Source organism: Prionailurus bengalensis, chromosome F2 (genome assembly GCF_016509475.1).
Source record: "Prionailurus bengalensis isolate Pbe53 chromosome F2, Fcat_Pben_1.1_paternal_pri, whole genome shotgun sequence".
NCBI classification, from domain to species: domain Eukaryota; kingdom Metazoa; phylum Chordata; class Mammalia; order Carnivora; family Felidae; genus Prionailurus; species Prionailurus bengalensis.
The window spans coordinates 64,135,410-64,155,008 of NC_057353.1; the positions used below are offsets into that span (position 1 = coordinate 64,135,410).

Genomic DNA, 19,599 nt, shown 5'->3' on the forward strand with positions numbered 1-19,599 from the left:
CTGGAGAAAAATCAGAGGATAAAATCTGGTTATCAGTAGAAAGTTGAGCCAGGCTACATTTTCATTCCCATTCACATCACAATGACTCAACCGATGAGAAATATTTTATTCTCATTTTCGTGTTAACTTTTGACCCCAAATGACTTGCCTTTTGTGTTACACCCAGACCAAAATGTCCAATAATGAAAAAAGAGCACTTGTAATTGACTAAGCGTTCCCCTGGAAGGTATTATAACAAATGAAAGTAGGAGCTTATGCACCCCTGTCTCTTTTCTCTCTTTTTTCACACATATATTTTTTATAATGTTCAGTTAGTTACAAAAGCAAAAAGAGGCTGACTCTTGCGTTAGTTGCTTAAAGTATGATTGATTTTGAACCACATTGTCTTGTATTTTCAGGCACTCAAATATAAGATCTTTTGACATACTATGTCTGTACTGTTTCCTACACAATTTCTACAAATATGTATGTCATTGCTTTTGGAATAAAATTCAGAGGTTTTTTTTTTAATCAATCTTCAGAAATGTGCCTTGGAAAAGAAGTCCCTAAATAAAGGCTGAGGAATCCAAGCAATTACAAATACAAAACAATTATGAATAAATTTGTTGTACTCACAAAAAAAGGCTGCTGACTTCATCAAACTTGAAAAAGAAAAGACAGCCCACAGCATTCCACAAATGATAGTATTGGCTTCATTCAGCACTTAGTAGGCATTCAACCCCTTGAATAAATAAAATGAACTCCTAAGGATCCCAATAGCTCAATGAGACAGAAGGTTAGCCAAAACTTTGTTTGTAGACATCATCCTGTTAAAGGTGATTAGGTAGTGAATGTTTATTTGAAAAACATCAAGAAAGCCTGGTCCTTACTGGGGTTCGTGACCCTTCTTTCTTTTACTTACATCTTTCCATTCACTAAAAAGCTTTTACACTGTGGGCTCTATTCAGAAATGGGGAATTTCTTAATGGATGAATGACTAACAGACTGAACTGAATCTAATACTGTCATAATGGGGTCCATTTAATAAATGCCCCAGACAAATAGCATTGTAAAGTTAGGCTGGGGTGTCTGCATTTTAAACATGAGACCAAAGATCCTTTCACTGAAAAATGAAGCACAAGAAAATGAAATGTGCTGTTCAAATCCCAACCAGAACTCTGCTTTCAGCTCGTGCTTACGTTTCTTAGGCTCTTTCTTCCCAGGTCCTGATCAGCAGAATGGGGTTGGCATTGCTATTATACCTCACAGTGGTGAGCTGAGGATTAAAAGATACATGCAGGGGCGCCTGGGTGGCTCAGTCGGTTAGACGTCCGACTTCAGCCCAGGTCACGATCTTGCAGTCTGTGAGCTCGAGCCCCGCATCGGGCTCGGGCTGATGGCTCAGAGCCTGGAGCCTGCTTCTGATTCTGTGTCTCCCTCTCTCTCTGCCCCTCCTCTGTTCATGCTCTGTCTCTCTGTGTCTCAAAAATAAATAAACGTTAAAAAAAATTTAAAATAAAAAAAAAGATACATGCAAATTCCTTAGGATAGTGCCTGGCACATAGTAGGTTTTCAGCAAATGTCCACTGCTATTGTCATTATTTGCTTAGATTTTTCTCAAAGTGTTAAACAGATATGGTTAATGTGGAAACAGACTACTGTTATGTTTCTGTCCTTGATAATACCACTTTCATTTTGATTCCATTCTTTTGGCCATTGTATGATAGACTCCTAAACCTTAAATAATTCAGTTATGAAAGGGCTGTACATGCTTCATTAAAATAATATGTATTATTTATAATGACTGTATTCTAGGCGCTGTTATAAATATTTCACTACATTAACTCATGTTATTGTTTTTTTTTTCAATTTTATTTAAATCTAAGTTAGTGAACATACAGTGTAATGATGATTTCAAGAATAGAATTTAGTAATTCATCACTTACATATAACACCCAGTGCTCATCCCAACAAGTGCCCTCTTCAATACCCATCATCCATTTAGCCAATCCTCCCACCCACCACCCCTCCAGCAACCCCAGTTTGTTCTCTGTCTTTAAGAGTCTCTTATGGTTTATCTCCCTCTCTGTTTTATATTATTTTTGCTTCCCTTCCCTTATGTTCATCTGTTTTGTGTCTTAAATTTCACTTATGAGTGAAATGCTAGGATATTTGTCTTTCTCTGACTGACTTATTTTGCTTAGCATAATACACTCTAGATCCATCCACGTTGTTGCAAATGGCAAGATTTCATTCTTTTTGATCGCCGAGTAATATTCCATTGTTTATTATACACCACATCTTCTTTATCCATTCATTAGTCAATGGAAATTTGGGCTCTTTCCATAATTTGGCTATTGTTGATAGTACTGCTATAAACAATGGGGTGCATGTGCCCCTTCAAATGAGAATTTTTGTATTCTTTGAATAAATACCTAGCAGTGCAATTGCTGAGTCATAAGGTAGCTCTATTTTTAATTTTTGAGGAACCTCCATATCATTTTCCAAAGTGGCTGCATTGCTGGTGGGAACTCGCTTTATTGTTATAGCTATTATTATTATTACACTAATGTCTAGCTATAATTAAAGAGCTACTATTATTACATTAACTTTACAGATGAGGGAACTTGAGACTTGAACACATTACATCATCATTCAAAATGACTTTGTGAGTGATTCAAGGACTACACCCAGGCAGTTTAGCTCCATAGCCTCCTAACGTCTATGGTCCTTGAAATCTCTTTGTTGCTATTAATCATAAAAATCAGCATCCGTGTTCCTTAAAAATGTTTTAGTTTTAAAAACCTATTTTTTCTTGGTTTGAAAATCTTAAAAGCCTAATTTTTTTTAAACGTGAAATTTATTGTCAAATTGGTTTCCATACAACACCCAGTGCTCATCCCAACAGGTGCCCTCCTCAATGTCCATCACCCACCATCCCTTCCCTCCCAACCCCCATCAACCCTCAGTTTATTCTCAGTTTTTAAGAGTCTCTTATGGTTTGGCTTAACTGTTTTTTTTTCCGTCCCTTCCCCCATGGTCTTCTGTTAAGTTTCTCAGGAACCACATAAGAGTGAAAACATATGGCATCTGTCTTTCTCTGTATGACTTATTTCACTTAGCATAACACTCTCCAGTTCCATCCGCATTGCTACAAAAGGCCATATTTCATTCTTTCTCATTGCCAAGTAGTATTCCATTGTGTATATGAACCACAATTTCTTTATCCATTCATCAATTGATGGACATTTAGGCTCTTTCCATAATTTGAAAAGCCTAATTTTTAAATGATCATTATTTTGCTGTATGGTTGCCCTCCACAGACTCAGATATCATACCCATTGGGAATTTTTTTTAATATGGAGAAAAATGAGCAGTGAGCCATGCACATATTTCTTCAAACAACTCAACAGTTGTATATAGAAATAAACAAACAAAAACCCTGTGGTGCTTTGATTCATGAATGTGCTTTCAATATTTAAGCTTTATTTTATTAATCTTGCAAAACTCTTGGGAAAGGATATTTACAGCAAAGCACAATTCTTTCATATTACAAAAGAAAGCCTGATTTTATTTTCTGTACTGTCAGAGCAGGCTCTTCTGCGATGCTGTATGCATTGTTAACAACCTATTTCAGGAGTACTGTCTTCTCGGGCATTCTCATTCTCATCCAGAGGACCCCTGACAGAGACAAGTAGTATTCCTTGGGAGAAAATAAGGCACCAAAAGAGTTTCTAGAACTTGCTGAAAACACCACTCCCTCAAGGAAGGTTGTAGATGTAAAATGAAAAGATTTCACCCTTCTCCCAGCTCTGTAATTGGTGACATTTCTAATACTTGAAAATAATATGGGAAGAGATATATTAGAAATGATTAGGTCATGAAGCTAATGTTAGCCCTCAATAATGTTATAGTGATATTTCTGTATATTTCAAAATGAACACTGAGTTTCACCAACATACATGAATAGAACGAGACTAAATATTTATGGCATGATCAATGGCTTACATAAAAATAGACTTAGCACAGATTCTCACAATTCCATTTGTGAATTTGTCATGACATTTACAATGTTGTATACAGTATTCCTGTGCCTACCTGTCACTCCCAGTAAGATCTTTCAGGGCAAGATTTTGATTTTGTTCATTTTCATATTCTAAAGGTTGATGTAGTATCTGGTTTGCATTATACACTAAAGAAAAATCTGTTGAATGTATGCGTAAGTGATTGAAGTCAGAATTCATTTGACAAGGCTTTGTGAATACCTACTACATATCACATATTATGATGGGGACACAAAGATGAATTAGTGGTTCTCTGTTCCTTGAAGAGCTCACAGTCTAAGGAGGAGCTAATATAAATAATCATACTGTATGGTGGGTGATATGCTGTGAAAGAAACATGTGGAATGTTGTAGGATTACAGAGACACTGGTTGTAACCATGAAGACAGTACTGGCCGACTTTTAACTGAGGTACTAAGCTTCTTTGGGCAGAAATGAGAGGTGAAGTTGTGATAAATAAGGGAATTTTTGATGGATTAATTATACATGAAATCTTAAGTCACTGTGTGCTTGAGGAACAAAATTAGTTTTATATTTTGGAATGGATTTCTTATTTATTTACTGTAGTGTTACATTACAAACATATCAGTGTTCTATTATGTGATGCAGAATATGAAATCATAATTCTAGACACAGTGTGTCTATTTTTAATTAAATGACAATTTCATTTTAAATTGCAGTTCCAGTTACAGATGTTTGATATTATTTGTTCCACATCATGGGCCAATAAAGACAAATGCTGTGAACTTCCAGGCCTGGTAAGAATTCTTCTTTTATTAATAGGCCTGTTCTTTATTGAAAAGTTCTAAAATTATATTTAATTTTCTCTGAAAGTTAAATGTGATTTCATAACATTCATAACAAGATAATTCATTGTAATGATCACAATGAAAAGCCGAAGAGATTGAGAAGGAGGCGTGTCTGACATCAGCAGGATATACTGACTTACATGATGGGGACTGCCCAGATCCAGGCGTGCAATTTACACATAGTCCAGAGGTTCTCAAATTTCCTGGTTCACGAAACCTTTAGTGTTGCAATCATTTTGTTCATAGCGCCCCTAAACCAAAGGAAATGCCTAACAAATCTCTAGATGAAGGAATTAGGTCCAAAAATCTTAAACATTGATGCTCTAAACTCAGTAGCTGCATAAAAAAAAAACACATGAATTGAAAGCAAAAAATGGTATTTTCATTTTATTCTTAAAAAACCACATTACTTACTAATGGGATGCACATGCCTATCGAGAGTGCATGATTTTTCATATGTTAGAATCTGATTGGATGTCGCCACCCTCACCTCTTTTTTTACATTGATGTTTCCCATGGTACTTGCTTTCCATCATAGCAACTGCCAAAATCCCAGATTTGCAAGTATCTGACGTCATCAAAAAGAGTATTTCAGTATCTAATGTTAAGACTGTGAACTACCTTGAGCTAGTTGTTCATATGAAGTCCTATGGGTGCCGAATATTGCTATTTCTCTTGAGTTTTTAAAAACATTCACCGTGCCCCTGTGAGTTTGCTAAGGTGCCTCAGAGAATCTTGACACACAGTTCTGAAATTGTAGTCATAATCTGTTCGACATACGCGATGCTATTAGAAAATCAAATGTTTTTCACATTATTAATAGCAAGTGTGGTTCACGGGGTTATACCTGTATGTATAAAACCAGATTCATATTTTAGGATCCTTGAAGACAGCAAGCTGAAAGGGATGACCCTGTAGTGGTTGGGTAATAGTCATGTCTTAATAATTAAACTTGGAGAATGTGCATGGAGTAACCTTCATGAAGTCTAGAGATTTGCCTTTTTAACTACTTTCTCCAGATCACATCCTCTGTTGCAAGCATTACATTCATGGTGACTATGTTTTAGAAGAAAATACAGTTGGCCTTGAACAGTGTGGGGGTTGGAGTCATCAGCTCTCCTCCCCACTCAGGAAAACGTCTGCATATGACCTTGGACTTACCCAAAACTTAACTACTACTAGTCTTACTGATAACAGAAACAGTTGATTAACACATATTTTGTATGTTATATGCATTATATACTATATTCTTACAGTAAAGTAAGCTAGAGAAAAGATGTTATTAAGACAATCACAAGGAAGAGAAAATATATTTACAGCATTGCATTGTATTTATTGAAAAACCAATCCAAGTGGTTTGGTAAGTGGACCAGTGCAGTTCAAACACATGTTGTTCAAGAGTTAACTGATGGGGCGCCTGTGTGGCTCAGTTGGTTGAGCATCGGACTTTGGCTCAGGTCATGATCTCGCAGTTCATGGGTTTGAGCCTCGTGTCCGGCTCTGGGCTGACAGCTCAGAGCCTGGAACCTGCTTTGGATTGTGTCTCCCTCTATCTGCCCCTCTCCTCCTTTTACTCTGTCTCTTTTTAACATTTAAAAAAATTAAAGGGTTAATTCTAACTTGCTCTTTCTTCATCAAAATTAATTTCCAAGTAAACTCTGGTGAAGAATTAAATCAGAGACACCGTGATATCACGCTTAAGCACAGATGGATTGGAAATTAGAAGCAGAAACACTCAGAATCCTATGCTGTCTCTAGCCAAATGCTATCACCACTTTTCCTAGGAAGGACTCAGGCCTGATGAGAGCTTTTCTTTTCATTTCTATCACTGAAGATAGGCCAATTCCATAGTAGGAAGGCATGTATAGTCAGCAGCAGTGGCAAAACCATTATGGCCTCTGGTCACAAGAGGCCTTGTATCAGCCTTGTTAGGGGGCTCTTTCTGGATACTTAAGTTTGTATTTCACTCTAGCTGCCCACATGTCAGGCCAGATGTGGTAGCAGGGGGCTTTCCTGTAATGAGCTGAAAGCTTTGACTATTGTCCAACATTTAGAGAAAAGTATATACAGTATATATAGATCCCCTGCTCAACCTTTTTTGGGTTTCTGTTGTGAACATTTTAGATACTGAGATTATTTTCAACTTGATCACTTAATTATCATCTGTGTTCTATTCAGTTTCAGCTTTATTTTTCCCCAGTCTTAAATAATGATGTTTATTTTCTCTCTATCCAATGGGACTGGTGAACCCTATGAAGTTCTGTAGTGTCTTATCCCAGTGCAGACTTCATTTTTGGCTGGTGCTTCAAATGAGATAGTCATAAATTTTTCGATAGCTGTTAGCAGGTACTCTGTCTTCATACCCCGGTAACTCATCCAGAGATGTTCAACCGGATGTTCATAATCTATCTTTAATGTCATGTGGCAACAAAACCATGCTAAGAAGCAAAATGAGCCACTGTCCCAAAGCTTTAGATTGATGCTATGATGTTTCCTAATTTCAACCACAGAATGTGAGTCGTAATTAAAGTTGCTGTGGGGAATTGACAATACATTTAAGCACTGTTTTTACTTTGTTTTGTGTGTTTTAGTGTAGATGCAGTTCCGAGTGACTATTCCAACACATTTTTTTTTATCCTTTTGAAAGGAAAAAATATCCTTTGAAATAGAAAAAAGAAAATTTTCAAGACCTGTAGTTCATAGAGTACTCCTACTCAAAATGAAGGAAATAGTAACCAGGAATTTTTTCTGCACCCACTTCTGCCTTTCTTTCTTCACCTGCATTTCATTTTTCTTCACCTCCAAGCTCATTTTATCAACATCCTTTGGTAAGGGTGATGATCAGTGACTCACTAGACACTCATTCATTTTTCTTTAAGGAAAATATTTTGTGAGCAGGAGAGAATATTCTTTGCCTTTCCACACCAATGTTCACTTAAAAGTTTTTTTTAAGTGTCTTAAATCAAAGTGTTTTCCTTGATCCATAAAGCCATTTGTATTGTCTTGTTAACAGTTATGGTTTGTTTGTTTTTGTTGTTTTTTTTTCCTCTCAGAGGGATGAGGAGACCTGCCCGGAGCTACCACATTCCTGCTCCTGTTCTGAAGTCAATACAGGGACTCTGGGACCAGCAGGCCCACCAGTAAGTCTTGCCTAATTTAGACTTAAATGTTCTTTAGCAATATTTATAGCTATTATCTATTGTGTGTCTAATATGTGTTTGCCACTGTGCTAATAAACATATACTTAATTCTGTGAGCAAACTGAAGCACAGAGATGTTAAGTAACTTGCCTAAAGAACACATCTTTTCTTCAAATCCAGGTCTCCATGACTCCTACAGATGACCCTCTTTAACCTCTATAGCATACTTATCTTTCAAATGGTTATGTATTTCAAAATCTCCCCTTTAAACTCCTGTGGTTCATTTTCAGTGTGAATGTTTCAAAGATTGGCCCTCTACTTGTAACTTTAAGATTTGCATACCCTCCCTTTGCCCATTCTGTATTACAATTGATCCATGAGGAAAATTCAGCAGGAAAATTACCCTATCTGAATATGAAGTTCCCCACCACTGATGGGAACTTCCTGCAAAAAGGAGAGAGAGGGGGGCACGTGGGTGGCTTAGTCGGTTAAATATCTGACTTCAGCTCAAGTCACGATCTCACAGTTTGTGAGTTTGAGCCCCACGTCGGGCTCTGTGCTGACAGTTCAGATGGCCTAGAGCCTGCTTCAGATTCTGTGTCTCCCTCTCTCTCTACTCCTCCCCCACTTGCACTCTGTCTCTCTCTCAAATATAAAAAAAAATTTTTAAAGAAGAAAAACAAAAGGAGAGAGAAGGAGATTGGCCAGGGTGAGGGTGAGGGGGGAGGAGGAGGAAGGAAGGAGGGAGACACAGAAAACATCTCTGTAAAACATAAAATGTATGTAATTGCACTATGTGGGTCTTCAGATTTGCCATGATGAATTTTTCCATATAATGTGTTTAAGTGCTGATTTTATGTCTAATCGCCTCAACTGGGGTTATCGGTGTTTCCTTGAGGTGAGTATGATATAGTTGGTCTGTGGCTAGGAAGTAGCTAATGGATCAAGGCAGAAAGACAAAGGAAGCAGGGAGAAGAATCCCAAGCAAATAAAGAAATCCAGACCTTGCAGGAGGAATGTTCTGATGCCCGAGCAGCCCTTGCACTCCAGTGTGGCCCCACCACCATGGTTTTCCTTCATCTGTGCGCCACATTTCCTGAACTGAACAAAAAGGAAGAGAACCTACTGAATGTATCTGAAATATATCCCAGCAGTTTCTCCTTTACCTTTGGCACAGAGAACATTCTTTCAAGTGCAGATGTGGAACCCAAGTCCCCCCCCCCCCTTTTTTGGAGCAGGAGACTCTTTATCCCAAAGAAGCAAATGTGGAGTGATGGTAAAAGCATTAAGTTTAAATCATAAAACTGGGCAAATCTTGGGGCACCTGGGGGACTCAGTCGGTTAAGTGTCTGACTCTTGGTTTCAGCTCAGGTCATGATCTCACGGTTGTGTGTTCAAGCCTGGTGTCTGGATTCTCTCTCTCCCTCTCTCTCTCTCTCTGTCCTCCCCCCCCCCCCCACCTCAAAGTAAATAAATAAACTTTTAAGAAAAGGCTAGGCAAATCTTTGAACCACAGTGAAACTCCATGTCCTCATATGTCAAATAGCACCCTTCTGTGATGTTATGAGGAATACGTGAGAAAAAGTGTATGTAAGTATTCTGTGCATTACAAAATTTAAATCAAATGAGGGGCCTGGGTGGCTCAGTTGGATAAGCATCTGTCTTCAGCTCAGGTCATGATCTCAAGGTTCAGAGCCCGCATTGGGCTCTGTGCTGTCAGATCCTCTTCCCCTGTCTCTCTCTGCCTCTCCCCCGCTCATTCTCTCTCTCTCTCTCTCTCTCTCTCTCTCTCTCTCTCTCTCTCTCTCTCTCAAAATAAACACATAAACTTAAAATAAAACTTAAATGTAAGGAGTGATCTTTAGTTTAATCTTGGAATTAGAAACACAGATTTATTTTCAACTGTGTAGCTTGCTTTTTTTTTTAACCCAAAAGCATGTCTTTGAACTTTATCAAGGGTAATGCACATTGTTCCATTATATAAACTACAGTTTATTGACCCACTACTGTGGAGTATTTGCCTACTGAACATCCTTTGTGTGTCTCTGCAAACGTAAGTCGAGTGCTATTACAATAACACTTAGAATCAGATTTGTTGGAGAATAGGGATGGTGTACCTTCAGCTTCATGAAGAAGCCACTAATTGCCTTTCAGGGTGGTTGTCCCAATATCTTTTCCCACAAAATCTAGAAGAGTTCTGGCTTTTAAGCATCTCACCAGCACTGTCTGTTGTTGCCAAACATGAGAACTTTTGCTTATCTGATGACTGTAAAACCCTCTGTGGCTGTTATTTGAAATAAGACTTTCCCTCTCTGCTAGTGACATGGGGCAGTTGTTCATTTGTGTCTGAGCCATTTGGATTCCTTTTTTTTTTTTTAATGTTTGTTTGTTTATTTGTGTGTGTGTGTGTGTGTGTGTGTGTGTGTGAGAGAGAGAGAGAGAGAGAGAGAGAGAGCGAGCCAGCAGGGGAGGGGCCGAGAGAAAGGGAGAGTCCCAAGGAGGCTCCATACTCAGTGCAGAGCCAGACATGGGGCTCAATCCCACGAACTGTGAGATCATGACATGAGTCGAAATCAAGAGTTAGATGCTCAACTGACTGAACCACCCAGGTGCGTCAGATTTCTTTCTATATAAATACCTGTTTATAAACTTTTTTCTTGGTTTTGTCATGCAGGTTTTTTGCTCATTAGTATCTAAGAGATTTTAGGTATTCTGGACACTAATCTTTATTAATGAAACGGTTTGCAAATATCATTTCATGGTCTATGGCTTTCTTGTTGTTTATGGGACTTTTTATTGTCTGTACATTTTAATTACAGTGTAGTGAAACTTAAGATTTCTGTGAGCTATCATCCTTTATGTCTTTTTTTTAATTCCTCTTTTAGCCATGATTTACTTAAAAGTGCCTTTTTAAATTTCCAATTGTATGTGCAGTTTTTACTGTTTTCTTGGTGGATTAATTTTATTGTACCTTATCATGGGAGATAGTCTATATAGTACCAATTTTTTGACATTTGTTGATTCTTTGACATTGCCTTGTGGCCTTGGTCAGGTTTTACAGATGTTCCATGCATGCTCTAGAAGAATGTGCATGTTCTAATTGTGGAGTTCAGAATTCTAAATATAAATACCCAGTAAATCAAATTGTAAATTGTGTTGTTAGAATCTCCTTTGTCTGCATTAATTTTTTATCTTTCAATTAGTGACATAAGTGTTTAAAGTCTTCTACTTCAGTGTCCTTCTGTTAAATTTTGTTTGTAATTCTGCATTGTATATCTTGAGTTTGTGTTACAGTGTGCAAAAAACTGAGAACAACTTGCTATATCAACATTTCTTGCTTGACTTATTTTCCTGGTAGGTATTTTCTCCAGCCTCTTAAGTTTCAGCCTTTCCATGTCTTTATGTTTGAGATGTGTTCTCTTTAAATAGCATATGGTTAGATTTTGTTTTCAATCTGGTTTTGCAATCTTTCTTTTTAGAGTTTAGTCCATTCTATTGTTTTTGATCATTAACCTCTTGGGGCAAATATTCCTATATCCATCCATCACTGAAATTTTTGCTATTTGTCCCACATGATATATGTGTGGATTTCTTGGTTTGTTGAAGTTTTATCTACTTTTTGACTTTTTGTTATTATTCTCATTCTTTTCTCCCCTCCACTAATTCAGAAATTATTCTTCTATAGCTGTTTTTTCAGTAGTTAACCAAGAGATTTTAACAAACATATTTAATGTGACAAAGTCCAAAATGAACCATAATTTCTACCTTATTTCAACCAACACAATATTCTTGGAATTTTTTTCTCTTGGATCATCCTTTTTATAATTTATGTGCTGTTGCTATCTGGTATTTTAGTACTTTTTTTAACATCACAAATTAGACATTTTATTATTATTTGTTATAAATTAACATGTGGTAAGACTTGCTCCATATTTGATATTTCTTGGCTTACAATATCTTCTGGTATCATTTTTATTTCTCCTGGAAGACACCCCTTGGGTATTCCTTTAATGAGAGACTATTGGTAGTAAATTTTCATTTTTTGTTCATCTTAAAATGTTTTTATTCCCCATATTATCAAAAGATAGTTTTGCTGGTTGTTACAGAGATTGTTAATTGCACCCCCCCCCACCCCGTATTCATTGCCATGGCTTCTTTTTCATAGTAGAATTCCCTGAGTTTTAGCTAAGTACATGGCCATTCAGCTAGTGACTTGATTTCCTAGCATCTATTCAAGTAGGTATGACCTTATGACTAAGTGCTGGTAGCGAGAGGAAAGGTGTATGTAATCACCCTAGACATTGTTCTTAAATGAAAATGAAGGGCCCTCCTTATCCATGCTTACCTTTCTCAACAGACTACTGTGGGAACTTGTGGTAGGGAGTTCACGTTGGTAAGCAGTGTCCTGGAACATAGAGCAATAAAAGGAAAGCAACAAAGCTTCCACATTGTCTTACACGGTAAGGCTTCTCTACTATACTGAACCATTATCAGCTCAGATGTTAATATAAGAGAATAATAAGCCTCCTGTCTTGCTTAGAATTTTAAATATTGACCTCAATTAAAGCAGTCAGACAACTTTCCAAACTAATCAACAGGAAGATCTTGGTGTCAAGATCCCTTTGTCTTTAGTGATCTGAAGTTTCACCACAGTTATGTTTGGTGTGGGGTTTTCATGTTATTATTCTGCCATTTTGGAAAATTTATGACTTCATGGCTTGAATACCAGTGTTCTCATTAAATTTGGAGTTTTCTTAGTCGTTATCTCTTTGAAGATTGCCTCTCTCCTGTCATCTCTATTATGTTTTTCTGAAACTCAATTAGAAGTACATTGTAACTTCTCATTTTACTGTCATGTCTCTTAACCTTTTTTACTTATTTCTCCTTGTGTTTCCAGGATTCATTCTGTGTAGTTTCTTCAAATCTACCTTCTGGTGTACTCTGTGTTTAGCTATGTGTAATATGCTATTTAACCTATCCATTGTATTTCTGATTTTGATGGTAATATTTAGCATATCTAGAAGTTCTGTTTGGTTCCTTTTCTAAACTTCTGGGCATTTCTTTTTGGTTGTTGTTTGTTTGTTTCAGGAGTATAATTTAGTGATTCATTACTTACATATAACACCCAGTGCTCATCACAACAAGTGCCTTCCTTACCACTCATCACCGATTTAGCCCATCCCCCACCCACCTCCCTCCATCAATTCCCAGTTTGTTCTTTATTGTTAAGAGTCTCTTATGGTTTGCTTCCCTCTTTTTCCCCTCGTCCCATATGCTCATCTGTTTTGTTTCCTAAATTCCACATTTGAGTGAAATCATACAGTATTTGTTCTTTTCTGGCTCACTTATTTCACTTAGCATAATATACTCTAACTCTATCAGCATTGTTGCAAATGGCAAGATTTCATTTTTTCATGACTGAGCAATATTCCAGTGTGTGTGTGTGTGTGTGTGTGTGTGTGTGTGTGTTTATTATCTTTATTCATCAGTTGATGGACACTTGGGCTCTTTCTATAGTTTGGCTATTTTTATAATGCTGCTATAAACATTGTGGTTCATGTACTCCTTTGAATCTGTATTTTTGTATCCTTTGGGTAAATATCTAGTAGTGCAATTGCTGGGTTGTAGAGTAGTTCTATTTTTAACTTTTTGAGGAACCTCCATACTGTTTTCCAGAATGGCTGCACCAGTTTGTGTTCCCACTAACAATGTAAGAGGGTTCCCCTTTCTCTGCCTCCCTGCCAACATCTGTTGTTTTCTGAGTTGTTAATTTTAGCCATTCTGACAGGTGTGAGGTGGTATCTTATTGTGGTTTTGATTTGTATTTCCATGATGAGGAGTGATGTTGAGCATCTTTTCATGTGTCTTTCAGCCGTCTGTATGTCTTCTTTGGAAAAATGTCTATTCATGTTTTATTCAAACCTTGTGGGCATTTCTGTAATATTTCTTCTTTTGTAACACATCAAAACTATTTTTTTCTTTCAGTATTTTAAATACAGTTTATTTTTTTAATCTGATCATTTCAATATCTGCATTGTATGTGGTTCTGATTCTGCCATTTTTTTTTTCTGCTGATGTTATTCATGTTATCTTGTTTTCACATGTATTTTGTGAATTTTTTGGGGGGTGGGGGGTGTATATTGGAGTTTTGTTAGATCCTGACAGGCAATATGAATTCTGTCCCTAGATTGTATGAGAATCAGCTTCTGTGTAATATTCTTTAGTAGAAATGTTTCTTACTCCTCCCATAGCTAAATTGGAAACAACACCTTTGTCATCCACCTGCTAGTTTTTTGGGTTTTTTTCCCTAGCTGATTCACAGTGCAGCCTTACAAGTTCCTCAGCTTTAAAGAACATTTAATTTTCCACCCTGCCCCCACTTATCTTTGCCCTAGTTCACATTTCTGTGCTTTGTGTGAACTTTAAAATACAAACTTTGCAGCAAACCTGAACCATTTTCCCCATGCTCCCCCAGGGCGATCTCCGTGCACATGTCTGCTTCTCTGTTTTTGTTTGTTTGTTTGTTTCTTCTTCATTCCTAGTGCTTATGCATTCAGTTCTTAACTATAATAATGTTTATTTTATTTTAAGCAGCATTAATAAGCTTTTTTAGCTGGAGGGTTTTCACATTTTTTTCATCTGTGATACTGCTGGAACAAGTTATAAAATATTTACATATGACTTAGAGTCAAACTTTGTAATGAGAAAAAAGCAGCAGAGAAGCAAAAGGGAAGAGTTGAGTTCTGACTTGGAGAGAAAGATGTAAATTAGGAGAAAAACTATTGAAATATTTGAATGTTTAAAGTATAATAAACTATACTTTTATAGTTTATAATATAACTTATAAACTATTCAAGAGATAGTATCCCAAACAATGTGCAATAAGCCCATCTAATGATTTAACATAGTTGTGATTATTTTCTCATTCAAGAATTTCCACAATGGTGTTTTGTGCCAGGAAAGCTATAAGAGAGCTAGCTACAAGAAGGCATGGGTGAAAGAACCACATTTCCTTGGCCTAGACTAATAACCCTTTTTTATTAAAAGGATAGAAGTTAACATCCAAAAAAAATATGTTGAATTCTTATGTGCTCAGTGATGAAGGTTAGGGATAAGGTACAAAGTAAGTTCGAAATATAAAAAGGTTTGGGGCACCAGGGTGGCTCAGTTGATTATGCTTCGGATTCTGTGTCTCCCTCTCTCTCTGCCCCTCCCCTGCTTGTGCTCTATCTCTCTCTCTCTCTCTCTCAAAAAATAAATAAACATTAAAAATTTTTTTAAAAAAGAAAAGAAATATAAAAAGGTTCTAGGCTTTTAGATGTGGTGCCTTTGGTGTGAATATCCATGAGTCACTGGAACAAAACCTGTAGTTAAAAACCAATCATTGAAAATGCGCAGACAAGAAGAGTGGTGCCAGAATGGTATATTAATTGGGGTGCATTGGGCTTGCTGCAAGGAACATATGATATGACTGACACAGTGGTGTAAACCATTGGGACATTGAGACATTTATCGTTCTCACAGCAACAGCTGTAGAGGTGGATGATCCCAAAGCAAATGTGGCTGCTCAACAAATTCATCAAGGACCCAAGCTTGTCCCAGCTCCCCAGTTTCCTTTCGATAGGCCTGTGGCCTCTTCATCAAATTGGCCCAAAGTGTTTAATGTGCCCATTCTTGGGTGCAGAAAGGGGGCTGGGCAAGCAAATCTATCTTCTTTAGCCCTTACGGTAGGAGAAATAAAATGGAGAAGGGAGTCAGGAAAGATTCTTTGGTAGCCAATCAACAGTCTGCCACTCTGGGGAAAAAGATTTGCATCTCATAACAGTGAAAGGTGTGGTATCCAAATATATGAAAAATTTCTGCACAATAAAAAGAAGAAGACACTCAGCCCATTAGAGTATATATAACAGGTAAAGAATATAAATAGGGAGTCGCACTGAGATAAAATGCAAATGGACAAATGTTATGAAAAGATGTTCTGTGACAGTAGTTTCAAGGGAAGTGAAAATTCAAATAAGAGTAAAATATTATTTTTACCTTAGTTTGGTCAAAATGTAAAGTTTAACAATATTATAGGAGAGGAAAAATAATTTTCCCTCTACCCTTCTGGGTTCTTGGCTAAGATACCCCTGTTATAAAAAGACAGATGAACAGGAGAAAAACAGTCAAGAGTTCAATAAGACATATATCTCTTGAATACATGGGAGATACCCAGGAAAGCTGAGAAGCCCCCCAGCGTGGCTGAAGCCATCACTTTCAATGTCCTCTTCAGCTAAAGACACAAAAAGGTGTTGGGGGTGGGGATTATTACCAGGAATGGCATAGCAAATGAGGGTGAGGCTGATGTGCAGACCCAAGTCTCTGCTTTCTTCATAAGTAAGTTTCTAGAGATTTAGAGGCATCCCTTCCTTCCTGGTAAAAAAAAGAGAAATGGAAATTTCCCTTACAAATGTAAATGCATAAATATAAATGTCTCTTATCAAACTTTTACTAGGTTTTTGGTTTTCAGGGTTTCTCCTGAGTTTCTTAAGTAATCAGACTAAAATAATCCTTATGCCAGAGAGGCATACTGTGAAGTACCAAATCCCACTCCCCTTCAGTATCAAGTGGTGACTAAGGTTTAGAGAAGCAGGAACTGTCTTAAACTCTTGGTCGATGAATCAAGTAGCACAGCTCTTTTGGAGCACAGCTGGACAATATATCTGCTGATCTGCACATTTCATTTATAATCCTACTTGTTTATATACTAAATATTAACATTTGTTCTTAAATATTGAGGTTTATATTTAAGGGATGTATAGGGATGTTAATTATAGAACTGTTTAAACAGCAAAAAAAAAATGTGCAAAAAACCCCTACATTTCCCATAAAGAAGAATGGTTAGACAAACAATTATATAATCCAAGGTTTGGAAAACTATGCAACTCATTCAGAATGAGCTAAATCATATGTTATGTCATGGGAAAAATCTCCAAAATACATGAAGTTAAAATATGTAAGTAAAAGTAAAATATGAGAAATATGTAAAAAGTGTGATATCATGTATGTAAATTTTAATACATCATGTAATAGCACAAAAATACTATAGGCAATATTCTCTATAGATACATGTACACATAAAATGCAATTTTATAATTGTATTTTAAAAGTCTGGAAAATAAGCAACCTGATGTTATTGGGGAGGGGAGTGAATTTAAGTGGTGAAAACAAGTTGGAAGAAACCTTGAAAGGTCTCCTGATCATTCTTTCCCCACGTGCTGTAAGCGTTCCACTGATGGTAACAAAACGCTTTCTGGTAGTCGCATACGTAGCAGGAAATGAATTAGAATCACACACTGAGAAAGTTATTCCATTTTTAATGAGCTTTTAACCCTTCTGCTCAGGTGAAAGAGATATTCTGTATTCTTACTCACCTCCCTTTTTAACAGAGCAAGTCCATGGCTCGCAGACTTCAATAGGAACAAAATCTAGCTAAATTTAATAGCATTATTTATAGTATATTTTTAAGGTTACCTTCTATTCTTAATAAGTAATACGTTTTCCCCTTAACTTTAGAACTATAATGTTTGCTTTTTTTAAAAAAAATTTTTTTTTAACGTTTATTTTATTTTTGGGACAGAGAGAGACAGAGCATGAACAGGGGAGGGGCAGAGAGAGAGGGAGACACAGAATCGGAAACAGGCTCCAGTCTCCGAGCCATCAGCCCAGAGCCTGACGCGGGGCTCCAACTCACGGGCCGCGAGATCGTGACCTGGCTGAAGTCGGACGCTTAACCGATTGTGCCACCCAGGCGCCCCTAATGTTTGCTTTTAAGATCAGATTTAAGTGAAATAGTGAGTCAGTTGAAAAATAGAGTATAAATGCCCATATGTATTTATGCACATATATACAAAGACTGTGTTCACAAGGAATACATATACACATACTTACATATGTATATATTATGTATGTACATATATATCTAGATAAAGAAAATGCTATTAAGTAATTGTGCAGATGATACATTAATAGGGCAAAAATATTAGGGAAATTCAAATAACTGAAGTTTCAGTAACACTAATTATCCTTTTACGGTGTAAATAAAATTAAATTGTTACTATTTTTATAGTATATAATAATGTATGGTATATATATCTTTTATAATTTAATTGAAGAATCTCAAAGTTGTGGTATAAGACACACGCAATTTTAGATTAGCAGTGTACTTTATTATTTGCATCCATTAATAGCAGTAGTCTTACACACTAAAGTTCCAAATACTGTAAGTTTTTTTAATGTGAAAGGATTTGGCATTGAAAGCTTTCTCAAAGTATGAGATCATCAGCCGGAAGAGGGGAGTCTGGCAGGTTTTCAGTAAAAGATCATAATGAACATATACCATTACACAATGAGCTGGCCTTTATTCAAAATAAGAATTACATAATCCATATTATTGAGGAAAATGGATGAAATATGCTGCTTTAAGACTTGTCTTTGTGCTAATAGTTAACATCTGTTTGCCAGGGTGGTCCAGGACTCCGAGGACCAAAGGGCCAACGAGGTGACCAGGGTCCAAAGGTAATGTTCTTTCTGTCTCTCTGCATCTCTGTCTCTCATAACTGGCAATAATGTAATTTTGGAGCCTAGTACCATCTACCCTTTGTGATCCAAAACTCATTATATTTTTATGAAAGTTGTATCTAAGTCTTTTCCCTTATTCTTAAAGACTTCATTTTTTTCATAAAAATATTTAATAACTTAGTAAAAGAAAGGTTTGTTTCTGGGTCAAAAATCGGATGTTGATGTTCTGAGTGGTTTAGTTTCCAAGGTAGTATTCCCTCGTGTGTGTTCTGCTCTTCCTCGACCTGCAACAAAGTAAGGAGAAAACTGAATCACAACTAGGGAGCACTGCATCCCAGGTGATTTCTCAAGTTTTAGAGTCCTCCTTCCTCCCCACTATGTATAATCAAACACACAACTCTATTTTCCTTTCTCGCTGCCCAGGGCCACCAACTGTGCTGGTTTAGGCCATGCACTGCACAAAGGCACCAGCTAAGAAGGCCAAACCATGCCAAGCCATGTCCAGGGACACGTTTTACTACTTTGCACAAAGGTGCCCTAAGGGATGGGCAGGAGCCCAGTCAGTAATTGAATTCAGGCCTCACCATCTTCTACCTGGCTTTTGGCAAATATTAAAACTGGTCTCCTGGCTCCAGTAATTTTGATTTTCTGACTGATTCTTCACATCTGCCCCCAGGTTTATTTCTTTAAATTTCTGATAGGTCATATCATACTTTTAAACTTGCAGTCATATGTTAGTGCCTTGAGAATACAATTCACCTTCCTTGGCACAGCATTCAAGGCCCTCTATTATTTGACTCCTTGTTTCATTTTCACCCTGTCGCCCCACATGATCTCCCCTCCACCACCTTGCTTGACTCACTGACTTGTTTGGTCACTTGCTAAATTTGCATGGTATTTATTCATGGTGAAGAGAACATTGCAAAAATGTTTACTATAAAATTGGAAACAAATGAAGCAAGGTGAGAGATAATATGGGGTGGGGGGCAAGAAGTAAATGAAAGAAGACTGAGAATAATCAAGCACTAGTCAACTCAAAACTCAGACC

At 37.0% G+C, this 19,599-nt stretch overlaps 1 protein-coding gene across 5 annotated transcripts in view; it reads left to right on the forward strand.

The window, feature by feature from the left end:
- Positions 1 to 19,599, forward strand: part of COL14A1 (collagen type XIV alpha 1 chain) — a 222,287-nt gene that overhangs the window by 146,912 nt on the left and 55,776 nt on the right. For all 5 annotated transcript variants that reach the window (XM_043601666.1, XM_043601670.1, XM_043601671.1 and 2 more), the window contains exons 35-37: positions 4,723 to 4,800; positions 7,905 to 7,991; positions 18,495 to 18,548. In XM_043601666.1, coding sequence (XP_043457601.1) covers positions 4,723 to 4,800; positions 7,905 to 7,991; positions 18,495 to 18,548 — 219 coding nt within the window. The remainder of the gene's footprint in view (positions 1 to 4,722; positions 4,801 to 7,904; positions 7,992 to 18,494; positions 18,549 to 19,599) is intronic.